Source organism: Sparus aurata, chromosome 14, assembly GCF_900880675.1.
Source record: "Sparus aurata chromosome 14, fSpaAur1.1, whole genome shotgun sequence".
NCBI classification, from domain to species: Eukaryota; Metazoa; Chordata; class Actinopteri; order Spariformes; family Sparidae; genus Sparus; species Sparus aurata.
In genome coordinates, this window is record NC_044200.1 from 14,334,590 (window position 1) to 14,361,050 (window position 26,461).

At 41.3% G+C, this 26,461-nt stretch overlaps 2 protein-coding genes and 1 non-coding gene across 13 annotated transcripts in view; 1 reads left to right on the plus strand and 2 right to left on the minus strand.

Annotated features, from left to right (window-relative positions):
• The window catches only part of LOC115595301 (ELKS/Rab6-interacting/CAST family member 1-like), a 130,794-nt gene extending 112,360 nt beyond the window's left edge, over positions 1-18,434 (minus strand). For 5 of the 8 annotated variants that reach the window (XM_030439591.1, XM_030439590.1, XM_030439587.1 and 2 more), the window contains exons 1-4: positions 18,152-18,433; positions 5,797-6,666; positions 4,116-4,193; positions 3,720-3,875 (exon numbers count right to left, since the gene is read on the minus strand). In XM_030439591.1, coding sequence (XP_030295451.1) covers positions 3,720-3,875; positions 4,116-4,193; positions 5,797-6,288 — 726 coding nt within the window. In that variant the 5' untranslated portion in view covers positions 6,289-6,666; positions 18,152-18,433. Of the gene's footprint in view, positions 1-3,719; positions 3,876-4,115; positions 4,194-5,796; positions 6,667-18,151 lie in introns of all 8 variants that reach the window. The other 3 variants (XM_030439589.1, XM_030439586.1, XM_030439592.1) reach the window with 1 other exon arrangement.
• Positions 4,375-4,447, plus strand: trnak-cuu (transfer RNA lysine (anticodon CUU)). Its single transcript has one exon. It is a non-coding gene; the product is annotated as a tRNA-Lys (tRNA).
• Positions 18,435-19,041: 607 nt separating the features above from the next.
• LOC115595188 (E3 ubiquitin-protein ligase TRIM39-like) lies at positions 19,042-25,878 on the minus strand. Of its 4 annotated transcripts, XR_003986656.1 has the most exons (4): positions 25,783-25,878; positions 21,703-23,553; positions 21,419-21,493; positions 19,042-21,295 (listed from the first exon to the last, which is right to left on the minus strand). XR_003986656.1 is itself a non-coding variant. In XM_030439351.1 (3 exons), exon 2 carries the CDS (start codon positions 23,549-23,551, stop codon positions 21,722-21,724), a length of 1,830 nt encoding a protein of 609 aa, XP_030295211.1. In that variant the 5' UTR covers positions 23,552-23,553; positions 25,783-25,878; the 3' UTR covers positions 19,042-21,493; positions 21,703-21,721. The 4 variants fall into 4 exon arrangements, 2 of the variants coding, with proteins under 2 accessions (XP_030295211.1, XP_030295210.1); XR_003986655.1 differs by having other exon boundaries at positions 21,419-23,553; XM_030439351.1 differs by having other exon boundaries at positions 19,042-21,493.
• Positions 25,879-26,461: the final 583 nt, after the last annotated feature.

A 26,461-nucleotide genomic window follows, 5' to 3' on the forward strand; every position in this document is an offset into this window, starting at 1 on the left:
GCTTCAGCCTGCATATTTATCAAATGCAATCCGACCACTGTTAGGAGTACAGAGGGGAGAAGAGGAAAAAAGGAGACACAAAGAGACAAAAGGTGTGGGCTTTTTTGTGTCAGAAAGAAAAGAAAGTAATTAAGAAGAAATGACAGACAGAAAGAAAAAGTAAAGCTTTCCTTGAGCATTCCAAACATTCCTTCATCTTTTTCCTTTTTTCTGAACTGTCTCTTTCGTTCCCCGAGAAACATTGTGCATACCTGCTGTGATCAAAGAGGTGGAACAAATTGGGCGAACACACTCTCACACACATACACACACGCAGACGCGTGTGCACGCACACACACACACACACAACAGAAACCACAGCAAGGCAGCGAACTAGGAATGACAAAGGAGAGAAACAACACTGTCTACAATATTAGACTAAATACAGCAACATGCATCCAGATCAAAAGGTTTATAAGACTGAGCAGGGTGTGTCTGTGTTACTGACTTCTGTGGCAAAACGGCTCCACAGGCCCAGATGGAGAGCAAGGACAGAGAAGAAGGGAAGGACCGGGGCCAGTGACAGAGAGGGTGTCCGAAAGTGGGAGTGAAGTGGTGCGACGGAGGAGCCCAGTGAGAAGGAGATGGAGAGTGTGGTGACAGTGAGTGGAAGGTGTGGTGAGAGCAAATTACAGCATGTGGGAAGCGAAACAAGAGAAAGCAACTGTTGGTAAATAGGAAGAGAATAATAACTTAGACCTCTGTGGGGAAACAACAAAGAGCGTCCGACTGAAAAATGAAAAATGTTTTTAATTCACTTCCGTGCAGACAGAAAGTAATAATGTAAAATAAAATAGATCTTTTCCCAAACAACTGTGAGCTAACACTCCATCCTGAGAAACGTTGGCGCCTCATCCCTCTTGCCACTTTGGTATTTTTAGAAAAAAGCATCACATGCAATCACAAGGTTGGCTAACATAAAGGTGTAGAATTTGCTTTCCTCTTACTGCATTTGTGAGCAACTAATATTCAGAATTGCTCAGTTCAACCTTAAAGGTGAAATATGTGAGACATTAAGGTGAAATGTTTTTTTAAATTAACTATCTATTAAACTTGATATCAGGATGCCAACTGAGGTTAGTGGGCTAACCAGCTACACGTGTCCCATCCTCGCCCAAAGCTCAAACAACAGCACTCCTTTGGTGCACCGAGCTCCCAGTCTGGACAACTAGATGCATGGCTAAACAAGCTAAATAACTAATGGTACCTACAGTGAGCAGCAGTTAGATATTGCTTTGGTCATATGTTGACCCATAATTGTTTTTAATAATTGAAATGAACATGTGGCCAGTACTTCTATATTGCACGTTTAAAGCTGCACTAAATCAACCATGGGTTGAATTTCAACATGTGAAAGGGGTCGTTCATAGTGATGAAGCAGAAGAGAATGATCACCGACTCAATGGAGCCTTTTCTTTAGCATCTTTCAGCACAGTGTTTTGGTTTTCTTGTCTACAACTTCAGTGTTTTCGTTTACCTTTACTGCTCTGTGTGCATCATTTTCAGCCAAGAAGCTTTGACAATTTCACTGTTTGCAACCTGACCAGCAACAAATGGCAAAAACACAAAGTAAGCCTTTTTCATCAGCTAGAGAGCCTGACATATACTTAGAATTTGGAAGAGACCAAAATAATGCTAAAAAGGTATTCAGTATTGGATTTACATCTATCAGGTGTCCAATATAGGCAAATGTTTGCTTACAGCTGCCCTATAACCTTTATAAGGTGATTATATCAGTGTTGTGTCTATTGGCTTTACTGCTGCCAGCTAGTGGCCAGGAAGTCTACGAATACAGCTTTGATAACAGTTTTTAAATAAAATATCAACAACAAAAATGTTTCAAGGTAATAGATCTAGATTGGTTCTTAGAATTACTCTATCAATTATTTGTTATACTAAAGCAAAAGGAAAAATAACCGTCAAATTCCCCAGCCTGAGGTAGCAAATCCTCAGAATTCTAGAGCACGAACCAGCAAATGTTTGCATGTTTGTTTAATAAATCAATCAATTAAAGCAAAGATCCATTGTTGTCATTGCTGTTGAATGATTTTCAAACTGTTGAATAATTATAGCATTAAAATATCTATATTTATCACAATACGAAACCGACACCACGAGATGTAGTATGTACAGTATGCAAGTATGACAATATTGTAGATTATCATACTCTCATTTATTGGATTTTGTTCAGTAAAGTCTGTGCCAGACAAGAACAAACATGACATTAGGAATGTCCATTATTCTGATTTTGTATCAGTGGTGACACATGGTAATAATATAAGAGGAAAGAATTCTTGCAGAGTGAGTGCAGACAGGATGAGAGGAAAAGATAAAGACAGAGGCGGGTAGAAGAGAGGTGAAGATAGTGGGCCGAGCATGAAGGAGTAGGTGAGTAAGTGAGGAAGCATGGAGGAAAGAAGAAGGGAGGGTCGAGGGTGGAGGGTGGAGATGAGATGTGCATTCCTCAGCAGGGGCGTGACACAGTGTGCATGTGTGTGTGCTGGGAGGTAACTTAATTCAATTTCAAACATGAAGATGATGGCAAAGACAGAGAGCGAGGAGGGAAGGTAGGAGGGAGGGAGGGAGGAAAGCGAGAGCTGACTCACCATGTGCTGACAGAAATAGAAGAAATGAAGGAGAATGAGTAAGAAGACGGAGAAAAAAAGCAGTGAGGGCACGGAGGAGAAATAAAGAGAAGGAGAGTGAAGGGATAATGAGAGGAGGCAAGGAAAAGGATGCCTTCGGTTAAAAGGGTGTGATTTGTCTGGAGGAAAGAAAAGGAATGGAAGTGACAGAGTTTAAGAAGGAGAGAGAGTGTGTGTCACATATTTTGTCTCAGCATTAGAAATCAGTACATTTTCTTGCAGGTCTCTACATGTGCATTCACAGACTCACACACACCCAAAGAGAAGTGTGTGTGCGTAAGTGCAAAGGCAACTGAGGATTTTCTAGCAGTGGCAGGAGGTCAAATACATGATAGATATATTGTCTGTTCCTTTGTACTCTCACACACTTCATCACTTTTAGTGAGTGTGCACACAAAACACACATGTAGACCCAGATGTTCACACACACACACACACACACACACACACACACACACACACACACACACACACACACACACAAGCACTACCAGCTGTAAATATTCTGAGACAGAGATTTAATACCTGTAATTTCACAATCTCAAAACCTCAACACACACAAGAGCAGCATGATGATAATAATGCAGATTATTTCCCTGAATTGAAAATAAATGCGGCGAGGACCGAGCACTTTCTGCACCCGTTTCAAGATGACAGCGTGTGAAATGAGTCACTGTGAGGCAGCGAGTGACTGCCAGCGTACATGTGTGCAAGTCATCTCTTGTATAATACTCCGGCCTCCTGCCAGACTAGCTGTGTCTCCATCTCATCCAGATGGCTTCCGTACCAAAAGACAGCTGGGAGTCCCCCAATCAAGCAGCAGGCTTCATCTTTCTACCCGTCATCAAGGCCGTTTTAACAGCAGCGAGAAAAATCAACCAGAACAATCCCCCAAATTTATCAGGATAAGCTTCCCTTGGCGCTGAAATTAACTCAACCCTAGTCATTTTGTTTAATATATTCATCCAAGGACGAAAGCCACAAGTAAAGACAGTACAGAGATAGAAAAACACCACACAGATGCCTTTTCCCTACCTGTGTTTCCTCCTGTACCATTCGGTACTGTTCCTTCCACACAGCCATCTTCGTGGCTTCATCTTTCCTCAGCGCTCTCTCTTTCTTCAGCTCTGGACTCCAAAACGTCTTAATGGAGTTCATGGAGGAGCTCAGCTTAGACTCTTTAGCCTCCAGCTAAAACAAATACAATGTTGGAATTTTGTTTTAATACATACATATTAACTGGGTTGTTGAAAAACCTTGATCATTGATGACTTGCCTCCCAAAATTACACATACAATTTAATTGCTTTAAGTTGTCCTGATAGCTATAAACTTTCCTCTGAATCTAAGATGGCAGGATTACCAGAGGAACAAGCAAGTACAACAAGAGCAAACAGGACACAATCAACTGCAAAAGAAATGGATTACTTACGTCTCTGCGTAGCAGTTCGTTCTCTCTCAGCACTTCTCTTAATTGTGTCTGTAGATCTGACATTGCACCTTCTCTCACCTGTAACCACAAACGAACACACACAGTATGACTTTAAATAGTCTGACAACAGCAATGTCCTCATTTTGGTTCACATTTAAGACTCAAAAAAATGTGTTCAACGAGCCATCACTACGTTAAGCAAACTACTCATTCTTCAGTTGTACAGCACTAAGCTTGGACCAGTTTTCCAGGACATGCAGCCCGGCTAGCTCAGTCGGTAGAGCATGAGACTCTTAATCTCAGGGTCATGGGTTTGAGCCCCACGTTGGGCGATGATTGTGATGAGTGTTTGATGAGTGGACTGCTCTGTCCACTCATCAAACACTTTGACAACGATGGACAGACTGAAATATACACACACACTCTGCCACCTGATCCCAGGACCCTGGGGTTGTTAAAGAGCATCCTTGTCTTAACTGAGCTCTAGCTTTCAGTTGTGAGGATGGTTCAAAGTGCCAGTCTTAAGGATTGTTTCCTTGCTGAGTAGAGACCTCTTGCCTCCAAATGGAGGCTTACTTTTTGTCTTAAATGTTACTTGCAGGTTTCATCCCTATAGCTTGTTAACATACTATAAGCAACCCTAATCATCTTAATGTATATATGCGTATGATCTTGGGTTCGAGCAGAGTTGACCCGGAAATCAAACACTGTGTGGCTGTTCTGTCCATAAGAGTTAATTCAGCCCCAACAATAGACCCATATTTTAACTTTGCGCAACTCAGCAAGCTCAGTAAGTAGAGGACAAGTCTCTTAAATTCAGGGTTGTGGGTTCAAGCCTCGTATTAGGCAGTGGTGTTTTGGACTGCAATGCCACTCAACAAATTCCTTTTCATGTTATGGATGGACACAGACAGGCTAAGTATATAAAAAACACCATACTAAATAGACTGCTTGGGTTGAAAACGCTTTGTAGCTGACTTGCAAAAGGTAGAAAAGGTTAAAAAATGTCCTTATTATCAACATTATGTAAAACATCCTTACAATGAAGGTAACATAGTACATGAATGTAAAAACAAGAGAGGAAAGCTTTAGAGAGTTAAGGAGAAATTAAGAAAGTCTTTTCTGTTTAAGAAATGATTAGAAACTAGTGGAGACAAGAGGTGTGGGAGAGAAAGAAGAGATAAATCTTGTACAGATGAGCTTTTGGGTTATGACTAACTGTGCAGAGGGGGTGGAAGGGCAGACCTTAGTCTATTTAAACATGCTGCATTAATAACCACACAGCTCTTGTTTTATTTACTTGAAGTGTAACTTGAGTAGTAAATATTAACCTTTTCTAAACAGTTACATGAATTTAGCTTTAATACATAAAACCACCCTCCTCACTACCTTTGTTTTTCTTGGTACATCTCATCTTTTATCTTTAAATTTTGGTAAAAATACGCTGATTTGCTTTCTTCAAAAGAAGTAGTTGTGCGTTTTTGTTGTTGTATTCACTAAAGCTTTAAAAATGTTCTGTCATATTTTAACTGTAAGTGAAACATTTAGGCCATAAAGATTTAGATAAACTCACTCATTAATACAAAGAGGAACAATATGACAACATTTCAAATTTTCTTTAATTGGTGAGCGTCCATTTCACAAATTGCTGTTAATAAGAAAGAACACTGCGACGCCTCACCTGTCTCATGGAGTGGGGCACAGTAGACGCCTGTGAAGGTTGATTTTGCATCTCCCCTCCAAATGCTATTGCATCACTGGGCATGACCGCTCCACCTCCTCCAGTGTTTATATTAGGACTGCTCCCCATGATAGCCGCTCTGACCCCATACGGCATTCTGGCCCCAGCCCTGCCCAGGGTCATGGTGTTTTTGGGCAGCGAGGGATTCAACCCACTGCCCAAGCTCCCAATGCCGACAGGGTCATCAGCTGTGTCAGTGAAGTACATTGGCCCGCCCGTTGCGTAGGCGGCATTTAGTGACTGAATATTCTCCATGGACAGTGTTTTACCGGAGCCAGTGAGCCCACCAGAGCTGCTGCTGCTGTTTCTTCGGTGTCCAAGGCGTGGGGAGCGAGGAAGCCGTGGGGAGCGACCAGGACTTCCAGACACTGACCCATTACCATTGGATCCAACAACATCCAGCTTTGAGACGGAACGGGAGCTACCGTACATGGTGAATTATGTTGAGTATACTTTAGAGACGGAAAGCGTGTCTGGTCGAAATGAATAAATCAAGTGAATCAAAAATACATGCTGAAAATAACACAAAAAACTCAGATCAGTGAAAGCAAAAAATTAAGAATGGATGCCCTCGAAAAAAATCTGGAACCCTAAATATAACAGCTGAAAAAACACGAACTCCTGTCAGTCCTCTATTGCAGGCTTTCGTGACTTGAAATATCCTGATGCAGCGTTGACATAGCTGTGATCACGGCCTTTCCAACACCCTCACTGTAATCAATGGGCTTTGTTAGAAAGCAGTAATCAATGGGGTATCCCTTTAGATGAAGGCAGCCAGCTAATCCACAAGGTCAGGGATGATGGGATCACCTAAAAAGAAAGGAGAAATAGACAAGGACTTAGTGAACAGTGGAAAAAGGATACACTGCACTCAAGATACAAAGAAATACACTGGATTGTTACTGGGTTATGGTTTTAATTAACCTATTTTGGAGCAATAGATGAAAAATGTAAAAAAAAATTAATAAAATTAGCCAAATAATCCAGTGTAAGTGCTCAACAGCCTGTCAAACGTGATGATTTGATTACATTTTAATTCATTGGGTTTTGACTGTTGGGTATTTTGACAGACAGCAGCTTACTGGCCAAAACGCCAGACTGAGTGAGGAACAATAATATTTCATATGTGATTGATGTTTATAGGGTACAAAATGGAAAAGAACAAGACCAAGTTTCTACAGCAATGTTATTGGCTCTAAGAGGCTGTTGGTCATTGTAAATAAAGCCAAACTGTTAAAAAGAGAAACTAAAGTGATGAACTGATGATGGCACTAGATGTAAATACCAGGGGGTTCATAGAAACCACGAATCTCCACCAAATTGCTGGATCATGACAGCTGCAAAGCTAGAGGAAAATTCCAGGAATCAACTCAGTAATTAGACTTCATCCTCTTGGAAACATGAATGTTTGTATCAAACTTGATAAGATAAGATAACACACTGATTAAATAAAAACTCACATCCTTTTTGGTGCTAAATTAAAAGTCAGAGGATCACCAAAGTAAAAAAATTGACACCAACCAACAGCCACATCATCATTGGTGGACTACTTATAACTCCCAAGCATTTAAAAACAGACATTTTCGAGTGTCATGTCGTATGTGCCCTTTTTGCCGATAATCACCAATCAAAGATGTTAAAAATTACATCCTCCACTTCCTACCTGACATGTACTGTACGTAAATGCAAATTAAGTGAGAGATATTTTAGGCACTCAGTCCATAGTGCTGCCACCTGTTGCAGCTGGATCCATCTACAACAAGCATCATACAACATGTCGGTTCAAATGATCACATCGGCTGCTTTCTCTCAGCCGACCAATACAGCTTCTTCCTCTTACGATGAGACCCCTCGGGTCATTGGATCAGTGCTTCAGCCATTTTAAACTGGGTGACATCAGATAACATTCAATCAGCTGATTTAACGCTCTTATAAGCAAATAATTTGTTTTCCTGCTGGATGAGTCACAAATGTTAAAATAGAATAATCCCCGCTTTTTCTAAGTCAGTCAATTAAATTCTTGTTATTAATCCATTTTATTCTGCTATAATAATGCAGGAAGAAAACATAAAACTAAAAAAAGATAAATAAATGCTCATCTGCCCTATTCCAGTTAATTGTATATGAGTCACACTGAAGTGACATTTAATTGGTTGCATTAATAATTGGATGGCTATGCCAAATATGTAGCTGATACATTTCTAATAAAGCAAAAACACCATGAAATTGTATTCTTGTCATGCTAATACAGCCTAGTAATAGTCTGTCTGCGTGTGTGTGTTGAATTAAATAAATCACTTACATTTTTCAAATCAGATTAAGTCAATCAGGTCAAAGAAACTATGTAATTAATTGTGCAAAAATAATGAAAAATGTCGTTCTTTTCACGCTCTTCTCTGAACTCAATTTGAAGGGGTAACGAGCAACATTTTCAGTTTTTTTAGAAAACACGAACATGATTTATGTGCACAACTAGCTCACAAATGTTGCTGATGAATGCCCCAGAGGGTGCTCTACTTCCCAACGCCTCCTGAACTACCCACCATGGGCAATTTTGGGTTACCTACAACTGTGTGAGGTGTTACCTCTGCAGTCAGTTTCTCTATCTCATGCAGAGATACAGTAACATTTACAGCTATTTCAAATCAATGGCCAGCTGCTCAACAGTCATCATTCGGCCCTTTGGGTATCCTTGGAGACAGTGATGTCATCCTCAGGTCAGTGGACACATGACCCATTGGACACACACACTGGTCATCTGATCCACACTCTCCCCTTACTGGAATGGCCTCAATTGAACTAAACTGCTTCATAAATAGTCAGCAGTACACACAAGAATGAAAACCTTTATTTTTTTTAACTTGTTTTTCCTCTATAACAGATGATAGTTCATGAACTGCTAACTGCTGTCTGTAAAGTTAGTCATGGAGGAATGTGAGCTGTTGCAGTTGAACAAATAGTTATGGCTGATTTCCAGTATTGCTCAATATGAAGTATTGTGTGTGTGTGTGTGTGAGAGAGAGAGAGAGAGAGAGAGAGAGAGAGAGAGAGACACTACGAATAATAGTTGAGTACAGTCATAACCACTGACAGATTGAGCGTAATTTACATATAAAGAGAAAGATTTAAAACTAGTATCTTGCTTCCATAATGTGGTGTGGATTCTGTACATCTCTTTTTGACTTTTGGTCTGAAATATCCCCTCAACATGCAAATTACTAACTACAAAGTAGAAACACTACTGCAGGGCTGTAAAATGATTCTCACCCAAAAGTTAAAATTCAGTCATTATCTACTCACCCCCATGCAGATGGAAAGTTGGGTGAAGCTTTGTATTCCAACAGCATTGTGGCATACCCCTAAACAACTGAAGTAGCTGAGGACTTGTTTTAAAACATAAAAACAGCCCCCAAAAAAGGCCCCATACAGCTCTTCAAGCATAATCCAAGTTTTTGGATCGACCCACACGTGGTTGTGGGTTGATGGTTGTGCACCCACGCTTTTAGCTCAGCAGCTACAGTTCAGCTTTAAAAAAGGGTGTAAATAATGTCTTTTAAATGTATCTTTATTATAAGTGTCCCCATCTACTTCCACTATTTAGGGAGAATTCTGCAACGCTGAAGACGCTGAAGACTGAATTCAATTTTCTTCTTTTTTTTTTTTTTGGGGTGAACTTATCCTTTTACAGCCCTGCAGTAGGGTCTTTTTCTGTTCTACTCGGCAAAGATGTCTGGCCATGGAGACGTTAGCGACAACCAGTCATTTACAGCCACACACACACAAATGCAAACATCTGCTTCGTCTACCTTAAGGCCAAAAACACACACCTGGACAGAAACGGGCCAAGACCCTGCCTCTGGCACAGGTGCACGCCCACACACATGTATGTACAGTACATACAGTATGTGCTCTTCTTACAAACACATGCATACAGAGCAAAAACTGTGCACATTTGCAGACGGACACACAGATCCAACAACCCAAACACAACCATTTAGACACAGATGAACACATATGCATATCAGCTCAGTGGCCGTGAGTGATAATGTCACTGACAACACACACATCTAATGCTCCAGAGAGAGAGAGAGAATTTTTTTGCTGTTGTTGCTGTTTGAGGATTAAGACTTGGTATCATGGTTAAGGTTATAATAAGGATTAGGTTAGGGTAAGGATAAGGATAAGGATTGGGGTTAGGCATCTAGTTCTGATAGTTAAGTTTAGAGTGAGGGGCTAGGGCAGTGTTTCTCAAACTTTTAAAACCATGGACCACTTCAGATACAATAGCATAGGCCTACTATATTCAGCTTACTGCTCTGCGCTAAGTGGGGCTAGGGAATGCATTATGTCGATGAGGGTCCTCACAAGCAATGCAGGACAAACACGTGTGTGTGTGTGTGTGTGTGTGTGTATGTGTGTCTGTGTGTGTTCAGGGCTTTCCTCCTCCTCCCCTCTGGACCTGCTGACCTGTAGATAATATATACGCTTATGTCCCAATTCTCCCGATGATGCACAACAATGTTCAGTAAGTCTAGTGTCTTTTTGAGCCTTTATTTAAGCATTTATTGAACACACAGTTATGACCTGTCTCTGCTCCTATATGTTGAGTGTTTGGGAAGTTAAAAGCCTTGCTCAAAGGCATCTCTGCCTAGTTTTGGAAATAAAAATCCCTTCCCCTGCTCATATGTTCAAGCTGTTATCTGTGTCACCGCCAACTGTAGGGCGGCGACAATCACAGTATCAAAAGTTAGCGATAACATTGTCTTGGGTCATTACATTGGTCTGAAAGAGGGACAGGAGAATAAATACACATATCCTTCTCCATCTGAACTGCTTATCTTGTTTAGTGTTGCAGGGAGCTGGAGCCTCTCCCAGCATGCATTGAGCAAGAGGCGGGGAACTGCATACTCTGGACAGGTCAGCATTCTATCACACGGCTCAACACACACACATTTAATTTTATTTTTACTGGCTTGAGAACCTCATGGAAACCACAACACACACCGTGTTGTGTTTCCTGCAGTTCAAGTCTAAGGGTCACATGAATAAACCACCAGTGTGTCCCACAATTTGGGGATTTATACGTGGTGGTTTTAGACTCAGGGAGAGCTGAAGGTGAGGAACAGTAAACAAACCAAGAGTCAGATATAAATAATAATAACCTCAAGCTTTTGATTTCACATGAACTTACCACAAACTTCTTTATAAATACGCACCTTCAGCTCAATTTCCAGGAAGAAACGATAAATACAGAAATACCAACACCGAACACACCTCTGACGCAGTTGGCATCATGAGGTTGGGAAAACACTAGCATATGACTGTTCAAGACCCATCTGTTCACAGGCTCACCATTCCTCATGCCCTTTCACACCAATGTGAGAAAGCTATGTGGCTCTGCCTTAAGTAACATCTGTCAAGCACAGCTACGTCAAGAGTTCATGAAAGTTCATTCTTGACCTTGGAAACAGTCGTCTTTAACAGATAGAGTTTGCTGGAGTTGAAAACTGTAAAATGTAAGTAAGTAAGTGGATGATGCAGTAAGATTTTTTCTCATGCTTGCAACTCAATGTTACCTGACAAACAAAAGTGCAAAGGTGTGTTATGACCATATCTATAGCTGCAAATAGTGTTCAGTTTCATTAAAGATTATGACTTTGGATTAATCATTTGATGAAAAAAAAAGAGGGACATCCTCAAATATGTTTTTAGGTCTGACAAACCCAATGATGTTAAGTTTATATCATAAAAGATGAAGAAAAACCAGAAAATGTTCGCACTTGAGAAGCTGGGCCCTGTGCATTTTTGCTACAGAATACTTTCTGCTAATCAACTAACTGTCTTAATGTTTCAGCTGTAATCCAATCAATATTCTGAAAAAACATTGGAAAAATCTGGATTGTTGGCAAAAATCTGACATGGGCATCTATAACTGCAATCAGATCTTATATCAGAGGTTATCAACTTTACTGAATTGCAAACTATCCAGTTTGTACGAAAGTTGATTATTTGAGTCTCATTCCCAAATCGTCAAATACTTTGGGATTATAGATCCGGTTGGCCATTATCTTGAGTTGGGAATCAGACTCAGCAAACATTTTCCTACATATTGGTGGATGTGGATATTTATGGTTACTTAACTCTGCTGTGACAGTGCACTTAACATCTTTGGGTTGTGGAAAAAACAAGACATCTGAGGATGCCCTTTTAGTCTTTTGGAAACACTGACCAACAGTTTTCACCATTTTCTGACATCAGCTAGTCAACTTTTTAAGAAAATAACCAACACATTAGACTACAATGAAAAAATCATTAGTTGCAGCACTACTGTCCTACGTAAGACATCTAGCCACAAAATACCTGATTAAAACCACTGAACATTCTGGAAAAGATCCTACAACAAATTCAGGAGGGAACCTGAGAACCAAAATAACCTCATCCCCTTTATGTCCACAAAACACTCTGCAGGAAACTCCAGTGCACACCAACGCCCTGCGTTTCATCCTCTGCCTCCTCGTACTGTGACTAACAGCCATTCTGCATGTCTCATCTTTCCTCCACACTCTGTGTTGTCTTAGGCCCGATAAAATCCCAGAATATCACACTAGGCTACCAAGAAAGTCTTTGTGGTGGAATGCCAAGTACTGTACTTGTGGCACAGCAGAGAACAGACTTCACATTTTGTTGTCAGCTCAAACTCAAAACTCAGAACTTATTATGCCCCTTCAAGTAGGGCAGCACAATATGGGGACAAAATTATATTGTGATTATGTTGACAGATATGATTGTTATGATTGACTATTTTATTTTCACAAACAAAAAAAAATTTGAAATCAAAATGATTTGACGATTTATCAAGCACTTGGTTGGTGTATAAAATATGCTTGTTTACCAAAGCCCAAGATGATGTCCTCAAATTTTACATATTCACTTTCATAGAGTAGAAAAATATTCCACAAAATATCAAAAAATATTCATGTTTAAGAAGCTGGAATCAGAGAATTTAGACGTAGACTTAGATTTTAGACTTTTCTCAAAAAATAACTTGACTGACAACGTGACTCAATTATGTAAACAGTTTGAGATTATTCACAACTAATCGATTTATCGTTGTAGCTCTGTACTGTGAGCGAGGCTGTTTGATTATAATACTTCCACCTGTTTATCCTTCATTCTCCCATCCCTCAGTCTCCTACCTCTAATCCCTCCTTACCCCTCTCCGACTCTAACTTGTCTCCGCGATGCTTTCATTTCCTCTCACTGCCTCTCTCTTTCTCCATCAGCATTCCTGAAGGTGTTCAGCATGTTCTATTTATGTGACAACCCCGCATCCATCTGTCACACTGCACAATGCAACACGCGCACACAAACACACACCACTCAACCTATACTTAGCTGGCTGTGGTGTTTCGGCGTGGGTGCTGAATTTGACAAAGTTTGTCTCTCGCCTTGGGACCGGGGCTCATACAAACACATTATACTCATCCTGAATATTATTATTCACCATTACTCTCTGTTCCTGTCAGGCTCCTTGTGATATGATGTGGCTGGAAAGGATTCACTGGTGCTGTCTGGGGTTTCACATCTCACTGAAAGTCAACGAGACAGCCCTGCTGAAGGGGGGAGTCGTCCTCGCTATGCACCTGATCTGTCTAAAGATTTAAGTAGGTGACCTGACATTCACCGGATTTAGCTTTTTTTTTACCCTAACAGCTACTTTTACATGACAATCATGACGTCACCTCTCTGAAAACCAGAAAAACAGCTATTTGTCTAAAGAGTGCAGAGGAGATAGGTAGTATTAACTCTTAGTAAATAAAGCTTCTAAGAAGAAAGGGCCATTTTTCCAACAACCAACAAGCAAAGTGCAAGAGTAACTTTTAAGAACAACTCATAAGTCATCATATGATTAATAACGTGTGTACTGAGCAGGAATAGCCAATCGATGCGAGGATTTACCCTCCACCTCTCCAAAACCGTTTCAGTTTTTCTTCTAGTTTTTCGACATTTGATGGTGTAGCTCCTTACATGTCAGGATCTGCCAATACCTGTGGCAAAATAAAAGCTTTTATTCTTTAGTTTGCAAGTATAAGTAAAAGTGATTTGTACTTTTATCCATCTCATCCAAAGTCCAAAACTTCAAGTTTAAGACTTTGATATACGGGGCCCCAGGTCTCTCAATGTGCAGTTTCCGACTATACCATGATGAATTGGGCTTTCTCAGACTCATTTAGCAATGCTGCACATTGCACAGCTCACGCAGTGCCGCCGTTTGGTTTTGAGTAACGGATCATTAGTGGTTTGGCTAAGATTCCCGCATAGACATAAGATACTGTCTCCATGTCAGGGCGTGATATTGATGACAAATCACAATGTTAGCTTTGTGCTGATTTTTGCTTTTTTTGCAAATGAAAAGAGTGCAGCACAACTAAAACAAATTCTACAGGATTTATGTGAGGAATAGAAGAGCACAAAAAAGTTTTTTGGGGGTGTGTAGTTTCCCACAAATAGAAAAATCAATTAAAACTGGAAAGGTGTTTTTAGTTTGTTTTTTTTTTCAATTAACTGAGCAGCCCAATTACACTTGGGAGAAAATATAAGGCAGAAGATGTCTGAGCAAGATACAGATTTTGGCTCAACGCAGAGACGACTTGTAACTTTACTCCAAGCCACCGGTTCTATCAGCGATAAGACATATAATATGGTTCAGACACTGGAAAGCACAACACTGATAAGGGACTGATAGCATCAGCTCCAGTCTATTGTGTGCCACAGGAAATTAATCCGAGATGCAGGCTGGGCAAACAAAACATGCATACAATCAGACGTTCACACACACCGTGACTCACACACATCCATAAATACACCAATGCGGGTAAAGCACATCGATGCCATGCACATACAAACACACGGACACACACAGCACACTTATCTAATCTTGGATGCTGCCTACATAATAAATATGGAAAATGTGCCGTTGAGACTTGACAATTAACACAAAGGCAGGGAAGCACGAAACTAATTCAGGAGTGTGTAGTAGTTAATGGAAGAGAAAGTGAGAGAGGAACTCCCCCAGGCTCGTCCCGTAAAGAGGAATGTGCTCGTACAGTCAATTTGCAAAGTTAAATAAAGATGAAGGGGGTTGAGAAGGTGACCCAAACAGCCCCCGGAATTTTGTCTGTTTGTCTGTCTATCTATCTATCTATCATGGGTTTACGATAAAAATGAGTTCTGGGTTCTGATTTTGAAAGAGCTTCTCAAGTTCCTCGTGATGTTGCATAGTGTTGAGCCTTCAGGCCATACATTTCTACCTCTGATGTTGAGCCTGGACATCGAGGAGTCAGAAGGCTCTCAGACTAGGCACTAGTTGAGACAGACCAATTATTGACCCGGCCTATTATCGCGTCAATATTCAGCATTTTTTCGATCATCAGTATGGCTCTGATGCAGCATCCGTTCTCTCTAAAGTCACCACTCTGGTGCCTCATTTAATGTCTAAACCACAACACTATCTGATTGGTAAGTCAAATTATACAGTAGCAGAAAATGGAAATACTCAGGTAAAGTACATCGAAGTTGTACTTGAGCACAGTTAATGTTGTAGTCCTCAAGGTTGTTCTTGGTCTAGTCTCTTGTCTCGGTTTCAGACAAAGAGGACATTGGAATTTATTTCAAGACCAGTCAAGACCACATCTGCAGGGCTATCACTGACTTGCTTGATACGTTCTGTACTTAAAGGAGAACTTCGGTCGATTTAAACATGCAGCTTCATTGCTCAAGCTACCCTTGACTTGCCAGTACTGAAGACGCAAACACATTTGGTCCAACCATTACAGAGCTTTGTGAACGCAGATTTAGCATTGAACGCTAACAGCATGGGGTCAGAACTTTACACTGTGTTTTAAGCGTCTTAACATGCTCCACATCTCACACCAAAAGTTATGCAACATCAGCAGACACCTTACAACACAGCACTGTAGCGTGTATGACTCAAAATGAATAAAAAAGTAGTTAAAACAGTGTGTTTGTGCAAGCAGCCACGTACCTGTTTGTTGACATCCGCGTCTTCCAGTAGCTAGACCAAACTAGTCAATCCGTCGAGCGTGCACTTACACCCTCACTGGCGGAGACAGAAACGTAATCCAGCATTTTCGTGTTTCTGTTCATAATGTACATGTCCATGTTACAGCCTGTCATGAGCCATGAGCCTTACAATAGCCTGTTAAGCCTGTTAAGTGCACACTCGATGGATATACTAGTTTCGTCTAGCCACCGGAACACACGGATGTCAACAAACAGGTAAGTAGCTGCTTGCACAAACACACTGTTTTAACTACTTTTTTATTCAGTTTGAGTCATACACGCTACAGTGCTGTGTGCTAAGGTGTCTGCTGATGTTGCATAACTTTTGGTGTGAGATGTGGAGCATGTTAAGACGCTTAAAACACAGTGTAAAGTTCTGACCCCATGCTGTTAGCGTTCAATGCTACATCTCTCCGTTCACGGAGCTCTGTAATGGCTGGACCAAATGTGTTCGCGTCTTCGGTACTGGCAAGTCAAGGGTAGCTTGAGCAATGAAGCTGCATGTTTAAATCGACCAAAGTTCTCCTTTAATGATGGTTTAAGAGGAAGACAAGAGTCACCCATAAAACCTGATGCTTGCAAAGAAAACTGTAATGTGCTAGGTCGATGGTAAAACATGAAAAAGGAGTGCTGAATAAAGATGATTGCATTGATTTCAGCTCCTTTGAATGTGTCATGCACTAGTCTTGGTCTTGACCTGGTCTCTGAGTTCTTGGAGGTCTTGACTACAACATCAAGTACAGCAACTGAGTAAATTGTCACTTCCATCACTTTTTATTCTAAATAGATTTTTGCTAGCAATGCATATTGGGTCAAAATATCAGTAATTAGTGGTAAGGCTGAATAATTAATCAATATTAAATTGGGCTGTGGCTGTGACTACTTTTGCTACGGGATACACATCAGACCCATCCCAGTCATGCCTTCCAATGAGAAATGACATTCAGTGAATCATTGGTCTCCTTGATTACTAATAATCAGTATCATCCCTGAAAAATATATCGGTCAGCGCCTTTTTATCAGAAACCAAAAGGTTAGACAGATATAGCTGGAGCGACCAGGACCAGGTCGTGCAAAGTTTGAGAAGCCTTATCAAAACTGATTCTAAAACAAAAGATAACAGCTTTAGAGTTGTGTTTTCCCAAACTGCCTTGAGGTGTGCAGGGCCTGGGCCATTTAAAAATGTCCAATTGTTTACAATAATCAGTGGAAGGAAGCGGCTCACTTGTTCCCTGACTGGATGGGCGGTGCAGAGAAACAGAGCTGTGGGCGGAACAGGGAGGAAATCACGGCGGCGTCCCCTCTTCTCCCCACCCCTCGCTTCCCACTCTCTGCCCCTGCGGGGTGTTGCAAAACACACGCAGCACATTTCACCTCCCCACCTTTTATCGATCACGATCATATCGTTGTTTGACTTTTATCGATTAGCTTTGTAAAGATGTTGTTCCAAGCTTGCTTGATCTCGTCTCGACTGAGTGCGTGCGATCCGTCAGCTGGCTGTCTGCTGACAGTCCTGTGCGTTTAAAAAAATAAAATAACATCATTTTAGAGAACTTGAAAGAGTTCAAACGACCTGCCCGAGGAAACTGAGTCAGACAGTTGGGAATATTACAAACACAACTAAAAGTCCCCGTGGGAATAATACAGCAAGAGGTTAAACTTCACATCGACTACCCCTGGCACAGTGTAAGCCCCTCAGGGAGATGAACACACAATAAAGTACAATAAGGTCACTGTGAGGGAATATAAAAGGGAGCTACAAGGCTGTCAGCCGCCTGCAACACAGTGAACAGATTGATAATCGCATTTAGAGACAGAGACGAGACACACTGTGCTGTTATTAGCCTGTTTCATCGAGGGCAAGCCTCTGACTGTACAGCTACAATTGGTTTGTTGAACAAAACGCCTCGCCGTAAAGGGGGCTCCCATTGTCCCGTGAAATACAAAATGTACCCTGATGACAGCGGACGGGACACGTACCGTGGGTCTCACAGCTGACCTGAAAGCTGCGGCCATCAAATTTTAATTATGTTATTTGCTGGTGTTCCCTTTTTTTCCGACTCACACAGACATGTGAGGCTGGCCGGTGAGAGGCTAACATGTCTGTCACACACACACACACACACACACGTAGGTAGGTAGGCCTGTGTAATAAAACATGCATGTGCACACGCACACACTCAAAGACTGCCAGCTAAGTTCCAGTACTCACTGCGGCTGTGTTTACGTTGCTGCCCCCCCGGGTTGTGAAATAAGCTAAGAAGAAAGGCCAGTTACATATCCTCTTCAGTTATTCCGCCGTTGTCAGAGCCTCAAAGTGACGTTTCGTAACGTAACAGACGGTCAGACGAGGTGAAACGCTCTGTTTCGGGGCTGCCTCCCCCGTCTTGTAGCTGTCTCCCTGCCTGCCTCCTGTCTCTCTCCTCTGTCTGTCTTTCCCTCCTTCCCGTCTCTGCCAGCTCCGCCACTGGTGGCTTCCCCCAACTGCCGCTCGGGCGCTCCCGTGACGTCACCACGTCGGAGCGGTGGAGCGCGCGCCCCCGAGACGTACCACCGTCCCCCACCCTCCTCCTCCTCCCCCCGCCGATGAGTCGCGTGCCTGATAAACCACAATTATTAAAAGGGGCACTCTGTAGTTTTTAACATTAATGAAGTAATAACACAAACTCACATTTTATTTTATGTCATTATTGAATAAACAAGCAGTTCTAAGGAAAACTCTGTTTGAAGCTAGAAAGGTGGCAGAAAAGTCCACCAAATGTAGACAAATTAAAACAGAAAGAAATTGCGTTGTCGTTTAAGATCAGTTTGTTTATTCCGTTTATTCAATCACAAAAAGAATGGTTTGTTTATTTTGTTTGTTTTGGCATGAAAAAAAAATCAGTCAAAGAAGATTTTCTCTACTGATTAGAATATCTCCCCCCTCTAAACTACATAGTGCACCTTTAAATAAAGGAAGTACTTTTCATTACATTAAATCACATTCAGCTTATCATTATTTAGTCACATTTTATATCTAAAAATACGTCATTTTCACATGCCGTTAATCCAAATATGTTGGCATCTCATGTGGATAACTGGATGACGAAAGAATTCAGCAGCTCAGATTCAATTATTTATCAGCTTTCAGTGACACATTAAGTATTCAGATCCTTTAAAAGCAGATATACAGAACCAAATGGTAAAAATACTCTATTACAAGTAAAAGTCCTGTATTAAAAATGTAACTCAAGTCAAAGTGCATGTTATCAGCGCAATGTGATGAAGTATGAATGAAGGCCTGTATGACTGTCATATCATCTAAACTACTCAAAATGACATAAGGATATTGGGATATGGGGGCGTATATATGTATGTGCATGGATGTGCAATAAAAGTCAATTGAAATGTGTCACATTATTCTTGGGAATCAAAAATATTCACAAAACAAAACAAATAAAAGTATCAAATAAACAATCAAGTGACACAATAAAACACAGTAAAGATGCAAATAAAATATTGCCCCAAATTATAAAAAGAATGTGAACGAATAACAGTTTTGATGTTATGTCTGTATTGTGCTAACCGTCCCAGCCCAAATTCTCTGTGTTAGCTGTGTAAAAACACCAACAGTCCCCAGTCCTCCGAGCTCCCAGTCCCAACTGCTAGCTGCAAGGCTAACTAAGCTAACTAGCTTATGGGAGCTAGTGCTGTCACATTTTTTGATTTTCTTTTTTCCTTTTTTTTTTCTTATTTTGGCCATCCACGGCTCGATTTGACTGTACTTCTATTGTTGTGTATAAAACTTCAATTCTTTCTGAGCAGGTTAGACAGATTGTGTAAAAACATTATGAGACAGGTACTAATGCCTTGTCTTTTCTCTTTATAAAGACTGGATTCTGCAGGTAAGACTACTGTCTCCTTAATGGGGTAAAAGGGAACTGACTTGGGACTTGACTTGCCTTAGACAAAGATGACTTGATACTTGGACTGAAAGACTTGAGTCACATGTCTGTAGATTAATGACAGTGAGTCATAGCTGCATAGATTGAAATGGTTCAATCAAATATCCCTATCACAAGTTTAATTTCACAATTAAATCAATTTGCTCACTTTTGCAGAAGACGCCCATCATCTTATTTGTGTGATGCATATAGTTCTCTCTGCATCTATGCATTGGAAATATGGCATGTTGACACTTCAGACTCAGTCTGTTTGATGAGTGAATGACCTACATACAGTATCCAACTCCGACGTGGCATATTTCATAGCTGGTCACTCTGGCCTCAGGTCTCTTTCTCTGTCTCTCTGTCCGTCTCACACACAATTACACACAATCCTAAAGAAATCTTTCCAACTAGACAATGATCGAAGACACACACAGTTACACACGCACAGCCTCGCACACAGTGTCCCAGTTCCCAGGGCGCCAGTCAGTCAGACAGCTGAGGTATAAATAGTCGGCTGGCTAAAGTTTCCCCTGAGAGAAATGGTCCAGGCGTGGTGGACCAGCGCTCCCTCCTGAAATGTCAGAACCTTTTACGCATGAACTTTCATTTATCTTATCATTGTAAAGAAAAACTACATGGAATTCCTCTTATGATCATAACAAAACACACCGCCCGCATTTGACACCCCAATATAACTCCATCAATGTCATCTGAGGAAACAGAAAAAAAATCTGAGAAGTTAGTTTTTAATAAATGCCCTTTTTTATTAGGCAGTATAATACATATGAGCACCATATAATACACAATATATGGCAAACGTGCTTGTGAAGATCATTTATCAGACACTGTTTGGCCGTGCATGCCAAACAGATTTTATTGGCGCTCAAAAAAAGAGTGATCAAAACATAGTATGAAGTATATAGTATGCTCCAATTCGTTACACTAAAATTAAAAGCAGTCCCTGATAAACAAGGTTATTGATTCTTAGCATAAAAAAGCGAGCGTTCATTAGCTGCATCAACTGCAGGTCAACATTGCTGATTATTTTTCTCTGCTATGCAATAAGACAAAATCTTAAAATCCCCCGCAGTTTCTACAAAGCCTGAATTAACCAAGTTAAGTCACTGGTTTTGTTTGAACAACACTTGCGAACTAAAAGGTATCTGGTTTTCTATCACATAAGCCTGAGAAAAAAAATATTCACACTTTTTTTTTTGTTGCATTTTTGCATTAAAAAAATACTTTTACTATTCCTCCTTTGGTAAAAAATGTTATAATTCATTTTTGGTAGCTTGACAAATTGATAAGTTGACAAACAATCTCACCTCTAAAACCAGTATATCCATCCATCCATCCATTGTCTGTAACCGCTTTAACCCTTTTATGGGGTCGCGGGGGGTTTGCTGGAGCCAATAAAAGCGGTATATCTATATGTATATTTGAAAGTAAAACAAAGAAGAAATTAGAATTGGAAACAGACCAGAACACTGGTTAACCAATAGTGCCATCTCCTGGTTGGATACAGGCACGCCTCATACAAACTCATTTACCTTCATCTTCCTTGATTCCTAATGCGAAATGAACCTCATCACCAATGGTCTCGTAAACTTTTTTTTTTTGCAATACTGCAGGAAAAACAGAAAGCTAAATGCTGTGTGAATGAAATGCAAGAATATATTGTATGGACAGTACATATCAGTGTTTTACTGTCCATTTATCTTGTTTTCTGCAAATGCTTTACTTTAACTTTACTATATATTCCACAGTGTGCATGCCCAAGTGCTGACGCATGAAATGACAAATCTGGCATGAGATGTTACACACTAATGCTTACCCTGGTATATGTGGCACCTTTAGTTGCACGGGGCCACTGGAGTGATTGCAAGAAACTCATTGGGAACCTCCCTGTTCACCCCTGTCTCGTACATACCGAAAATAGGGTAGAGCTTTGGTCTGCCACTCAACGGAGCACCAGTCATAGAATAGAGAAAGGCTTTTAGCGCTGGTGTGGTCTCAGTGAAAGTACAACCTGTGTAGGAGTAGATCAGAGTCCTTGCGTCCACATCATAGAAGGAGACTTCTCCTTTCTCATAATCGACAAACACCCCAACTGTCTGGGGCCTTTGCCTCAGGTTCAGGGGAGGCTCAACAAAATTACCTCTATATTCCTCTTGGTATCCGTTGATCAGTTTACTAAATAACCAGCCTCCGTTTTCTGGAATGGGAAAGCTGAACGCCTCCCTGTCAATGGACTCTTTGACAACTCCCAAGACAAAGCATTTACTCCTGCTGACTTGAACCTCGTAGTAGAACCTGCCTGAGGAAAAGCCCTCCTTCCCAAGGACAAAAGGAAGAAATGTAAATCTTCTCCCAAATAAAGCATGAAGAGACAGTCGGCCGTCGTGAAATCTCAGTTGTTTCCCATCCTCAGACACCTCGAGTTTGGAATTGGCTGTATAGTTGTCCATGGTCACGTCCACTGCATGGCACTGCTGGATCATCATCAGTTTGTCCTGAGGCGGATTCCACCCTTCTTTAATGAACTCATCCGCCGTCAGTCTTTCGGCAGCATCAGGTTGTGCAGCCGCCTCACAGCCATCAGACAACCTGACCTCGTGGATAAGCATCTGCATCTCATTACTGAGAGACTTTTCCATCTGAGCCAACGCTTTTTTCACCAGCCTCACGTAACCGTGTTGACTGACGCCGGAGAGGTCTGGTGTGATTGGAGGGCTGGAGTGGGACAAAGGGTTGAATGTGTGTGCAGGAGAGTGCAGAGACGGGCAGCTCTGCAGGAGGTGCAGGTGGTCCTCTGTTTGTAAAAGGCACTTCATTTCCAATCGCCTCCTCCTCAACTCGGCGACATCTTGCTCAAGTTGTGCCACGCGGTTTTCAGCCTGCCTCTCTGCTTCTTTGTGCTTCTCCTCGATCAACTCGATCAGCTCAGCCTGGCTCCTTTGCAGAGAGGCCACCAGAGCGGTGAAAGCCTCAGCAACGTCTGCTATCTCTTTCTCTGACTCTTTCTTGTTCTGTTCAGCTGAGTGTTTGATTTCCCTAATGCTCCTGGATTTCTTGTTTTCCATCATTTCAATCTCTGACATCACATCGACCATCCGGGCTTTCCTCTCTCTGAACGCACGCTCTAACGGGACGGCCTCATGCGTCGCATGGTTGTCTCTCAGGCACAAGAAACAAACACACGTCTGGTCCACTTGGCAGAAGAGCTCGAACATCTTGTTGTGCTTCGTACACACTCTGTCCTCCAGGTTTGACACTGGGTCCATCAGCTGGTGCTTCCTCGTGAGTCTCTGGTGCTGCTCCAGGTGAGGCCGGCAGTACGAGACCAAACACACCATGCACGTCTTCTGGGCCTTGCCTTTCGGCCCCGGGCAGACATCACAGGGTACCTCCCCTGGTTTGGCAGGGTCGTCGTCTTCACCCCTCATCCTCATGCTGTTGAAGCGCTCCACCATGTCCCTGAACTCTGTGTTGACCTGAAGCTCCGGTCTGTTTCGGAACTTCTTCTGACAGAGGGGACACCGCGCAATGCCGCTGCTGGCCCAGTACCCTGTGATGCAAGTCTTGCAGTAGTTGTGTCCACATGGAGTCGTCACAGGCTCTGAGAACACATTCAGACAGATTGAGCACTGGAGCTGCTCTTCTCGGCTGTTGGCTGCCGCCATATCTAGACGAGAGAAGAAGGATTTAATTGTTACGATTTTAAATTTAAAACCTGGGAAATGAGAAAAACAAGCAGGTTCCTCACAAGGTTTGTCCTTTTTTGGCTAATAGCACCCAACAAGAAAATGTAGGTCACAGCATGAAGGAAACACACTGGAAAATATTGGTTATGGCTGGATTCAATGTGCAACAGTTTGTCACCAGAACACCTGCACTGTGCTGTTTGCGAACATTTTCTGATCATTTTACACCCCTATTCTTGAATTTTTTACAAACCAGTCACTTGACGCATTGACTCTAGTCAAGTCTTCCTATACTGGCTCAATAATGAGACACACTGTTTTTATTGGATCTTAGTGGAATTTCTATTTTTCGTGAATATACTAACGAAAAATCATAATTTTTCATGAATCCATCAGCTGTTTTTTTCAATAACTTCTAGGTCATTTGACCCATTGACTCAAAATCAATGCCACAATGTCTTCTGATACTAGTTAAATGAGACACACCTATTTTTATTGGACTTTGCTGGAATTTCTAATTTTCATTATCATTTAAAAGACTGAAGTCAGTTTTCTGCCTCTAACCCTTGATCCAACTACGGCAAGTGGCCTGAAATGGGCTGCTAAATACTTTCTGGAGGAACTTTTGGGAATTTGAACACTTTATTTCACTAAGTCAGATTTCACCTCTGATCCATTCCATTCATTTTGCATAGGGACCCATCTTATTCAATTGCTTCTAGATCATTTGACCCTTTTGCTGTGTCTCAATTCAGGGTCGCACGGCCATGACAAAGCAAGGAGATGCAAACAGGAGACAATTAACTAATTATTTATTGAAGGAAAAGTAACTTTAAAAAGTAACCTAAACTAATCATGGTGTGTGTAGTCAGTGGAATCAGTGGTGTAGGTGAATGCATGAGTGGAGAAGTGTGTGTGTGTAATGTTGTAAGAAGGATGTACGGAAACCCAAATGCCAAACAAAAGCCAAACAAAGTGTCTCTGGGAGGAGAGCAAGCCAGCTACTGAGCTCCAGGAGAGAGTTACAAGTACCCAGACTCTCACAGCCCAGGTGGTGCCAATGCTGCTTTAAGACCCTGCTGATGTCAGAAGAGGGAGAGAGAACAGGGAGGGTCGTCACAGTCGCGCTAAGGCTGTCCCAATCTGAAGGCTCCCCAAAATGCAGGCCACAAATGCGGCCTTCTTTTCCCTGTTTTGGAAGGATCCACCACTACTATCCTTCGGTGCCTCACACATCCCATGATTTTTTGCACACCCGAAAAAGAAGAAAGAAAGAGAGAAAATGGCAACATTGCTTGGCGTATACCATCACTTTTGCGGGCCTGGGCGGCAGAAATCGTGCCGTAAGGGTAAAACATCTGATGACGCAACCAGGAAATGCTCCAAAGGCTAGATCGTCCCATTTAACAACGGCTGCCGTGGTTAACAAGGTCTCTCCGAAGGACTTGCCTTTGAAGACCACAAAGGCCGGGTCCTTGTAAGGATGCAGACCCTGAATTGAGACACAGCGATTGACTCAAAATCAGTGCCAAAATGTCTTCCTATACTGGTTGAATGAGACACACTTGTTTTTGTTGGACTATACTGCTTCTCCTGTTTTCTATGAATATTCATTATGAAAATTCTGGTTTTCTTTTCAGTCCATGTCACTCAGACACACACATTTATAATGTTTTTCACTGCCTCTTCTCTTTTATATCAATACTTTGATAAAAAATGGGATTACAAAACATAAATACATAACACAATCAAAATAAGTGAGCTACATGAAATCAGTTGAGTATTATTTAACCATAATTTGATGAAATGTAATAATAATAGTCACTATTATCATCAAGTGAGCATGAAGAAACACTGTTTGTGTCACTCAAACAGAGTCATTTATTGATGGTCCCTAAATCAGCCTGCTCAATATCCAACCTAAAACTTACTTCAATCTATTACACTAACCGGCACATTTCAATCGAATTATCGAAATAAAAGTTTTGGGAATAGTCAGGTCAAATAACAATAGTCGTCATTAAGAAAAAAAAACAACTTTAGATCAACAATGAATACGTCAAATATGCATTCTTGTTAATGTGACGTCACGTTTTAATCTGGACACATCTGTTTGATCCTCTGAAGTTATATTTAGGATCAAAGGAGCAAAACAGGAAGTGTTGTCGCACATAAGATCATAATAACGAGTCAGAGCACTTTGACTTTACCTGATGAGCTGTCTGTCAGAAGGGCTGAAGCGTCCTTTTAGCCGTGTAGTTTCATTTCTCGGGAATGACACAAGACCCCTCCCTGCCTCACTTCCTCTCTCCCTCCCTTTGCAGGAAAAAGTGAGTCAGTGGGACTCTGGCAGCGCTGCGCCTTTTCTCTCACACTTTATTTTATTTTTTATTTTCAAGAGAGTCACCCGCGGTCACACACACACACACACACACTGTGTATCTATTCAGAGAGGTTTCGCTTTGACAGGACGGCTCAGGACACAACTTACCCCTGCACAGCGCCCCTCGTTTTGTGATTAGCAGACGTACTTTTATGGAGCCAGAACGGTGACTTTAAAATTTGGTATCCAAAAAAAAAATTGGCATTGAAAACAAAACCAGTACTGAAAAACGAAACATTGTCATTGAAACATTTGTATTGAAAACAGTTGTATTGGCATTGAAACAAGTATTGGCACTGAAAACAAAAAGTAATTCAAATAATTAAAATCTGAAAATCTTATAATTTTATTTTATTGGGATTTTTTTGTATTTTTCAATGACAATCTTCAGATTTTTTCTTCATGTCACTTTTTTTTCAGTGACAGATTTTTTTACAATGTCAGTTTTTTTTCAGTGTCACTGATTTTCAGTTTCAACATTCTGTCACTGTTTTGGCGTGGAGAGA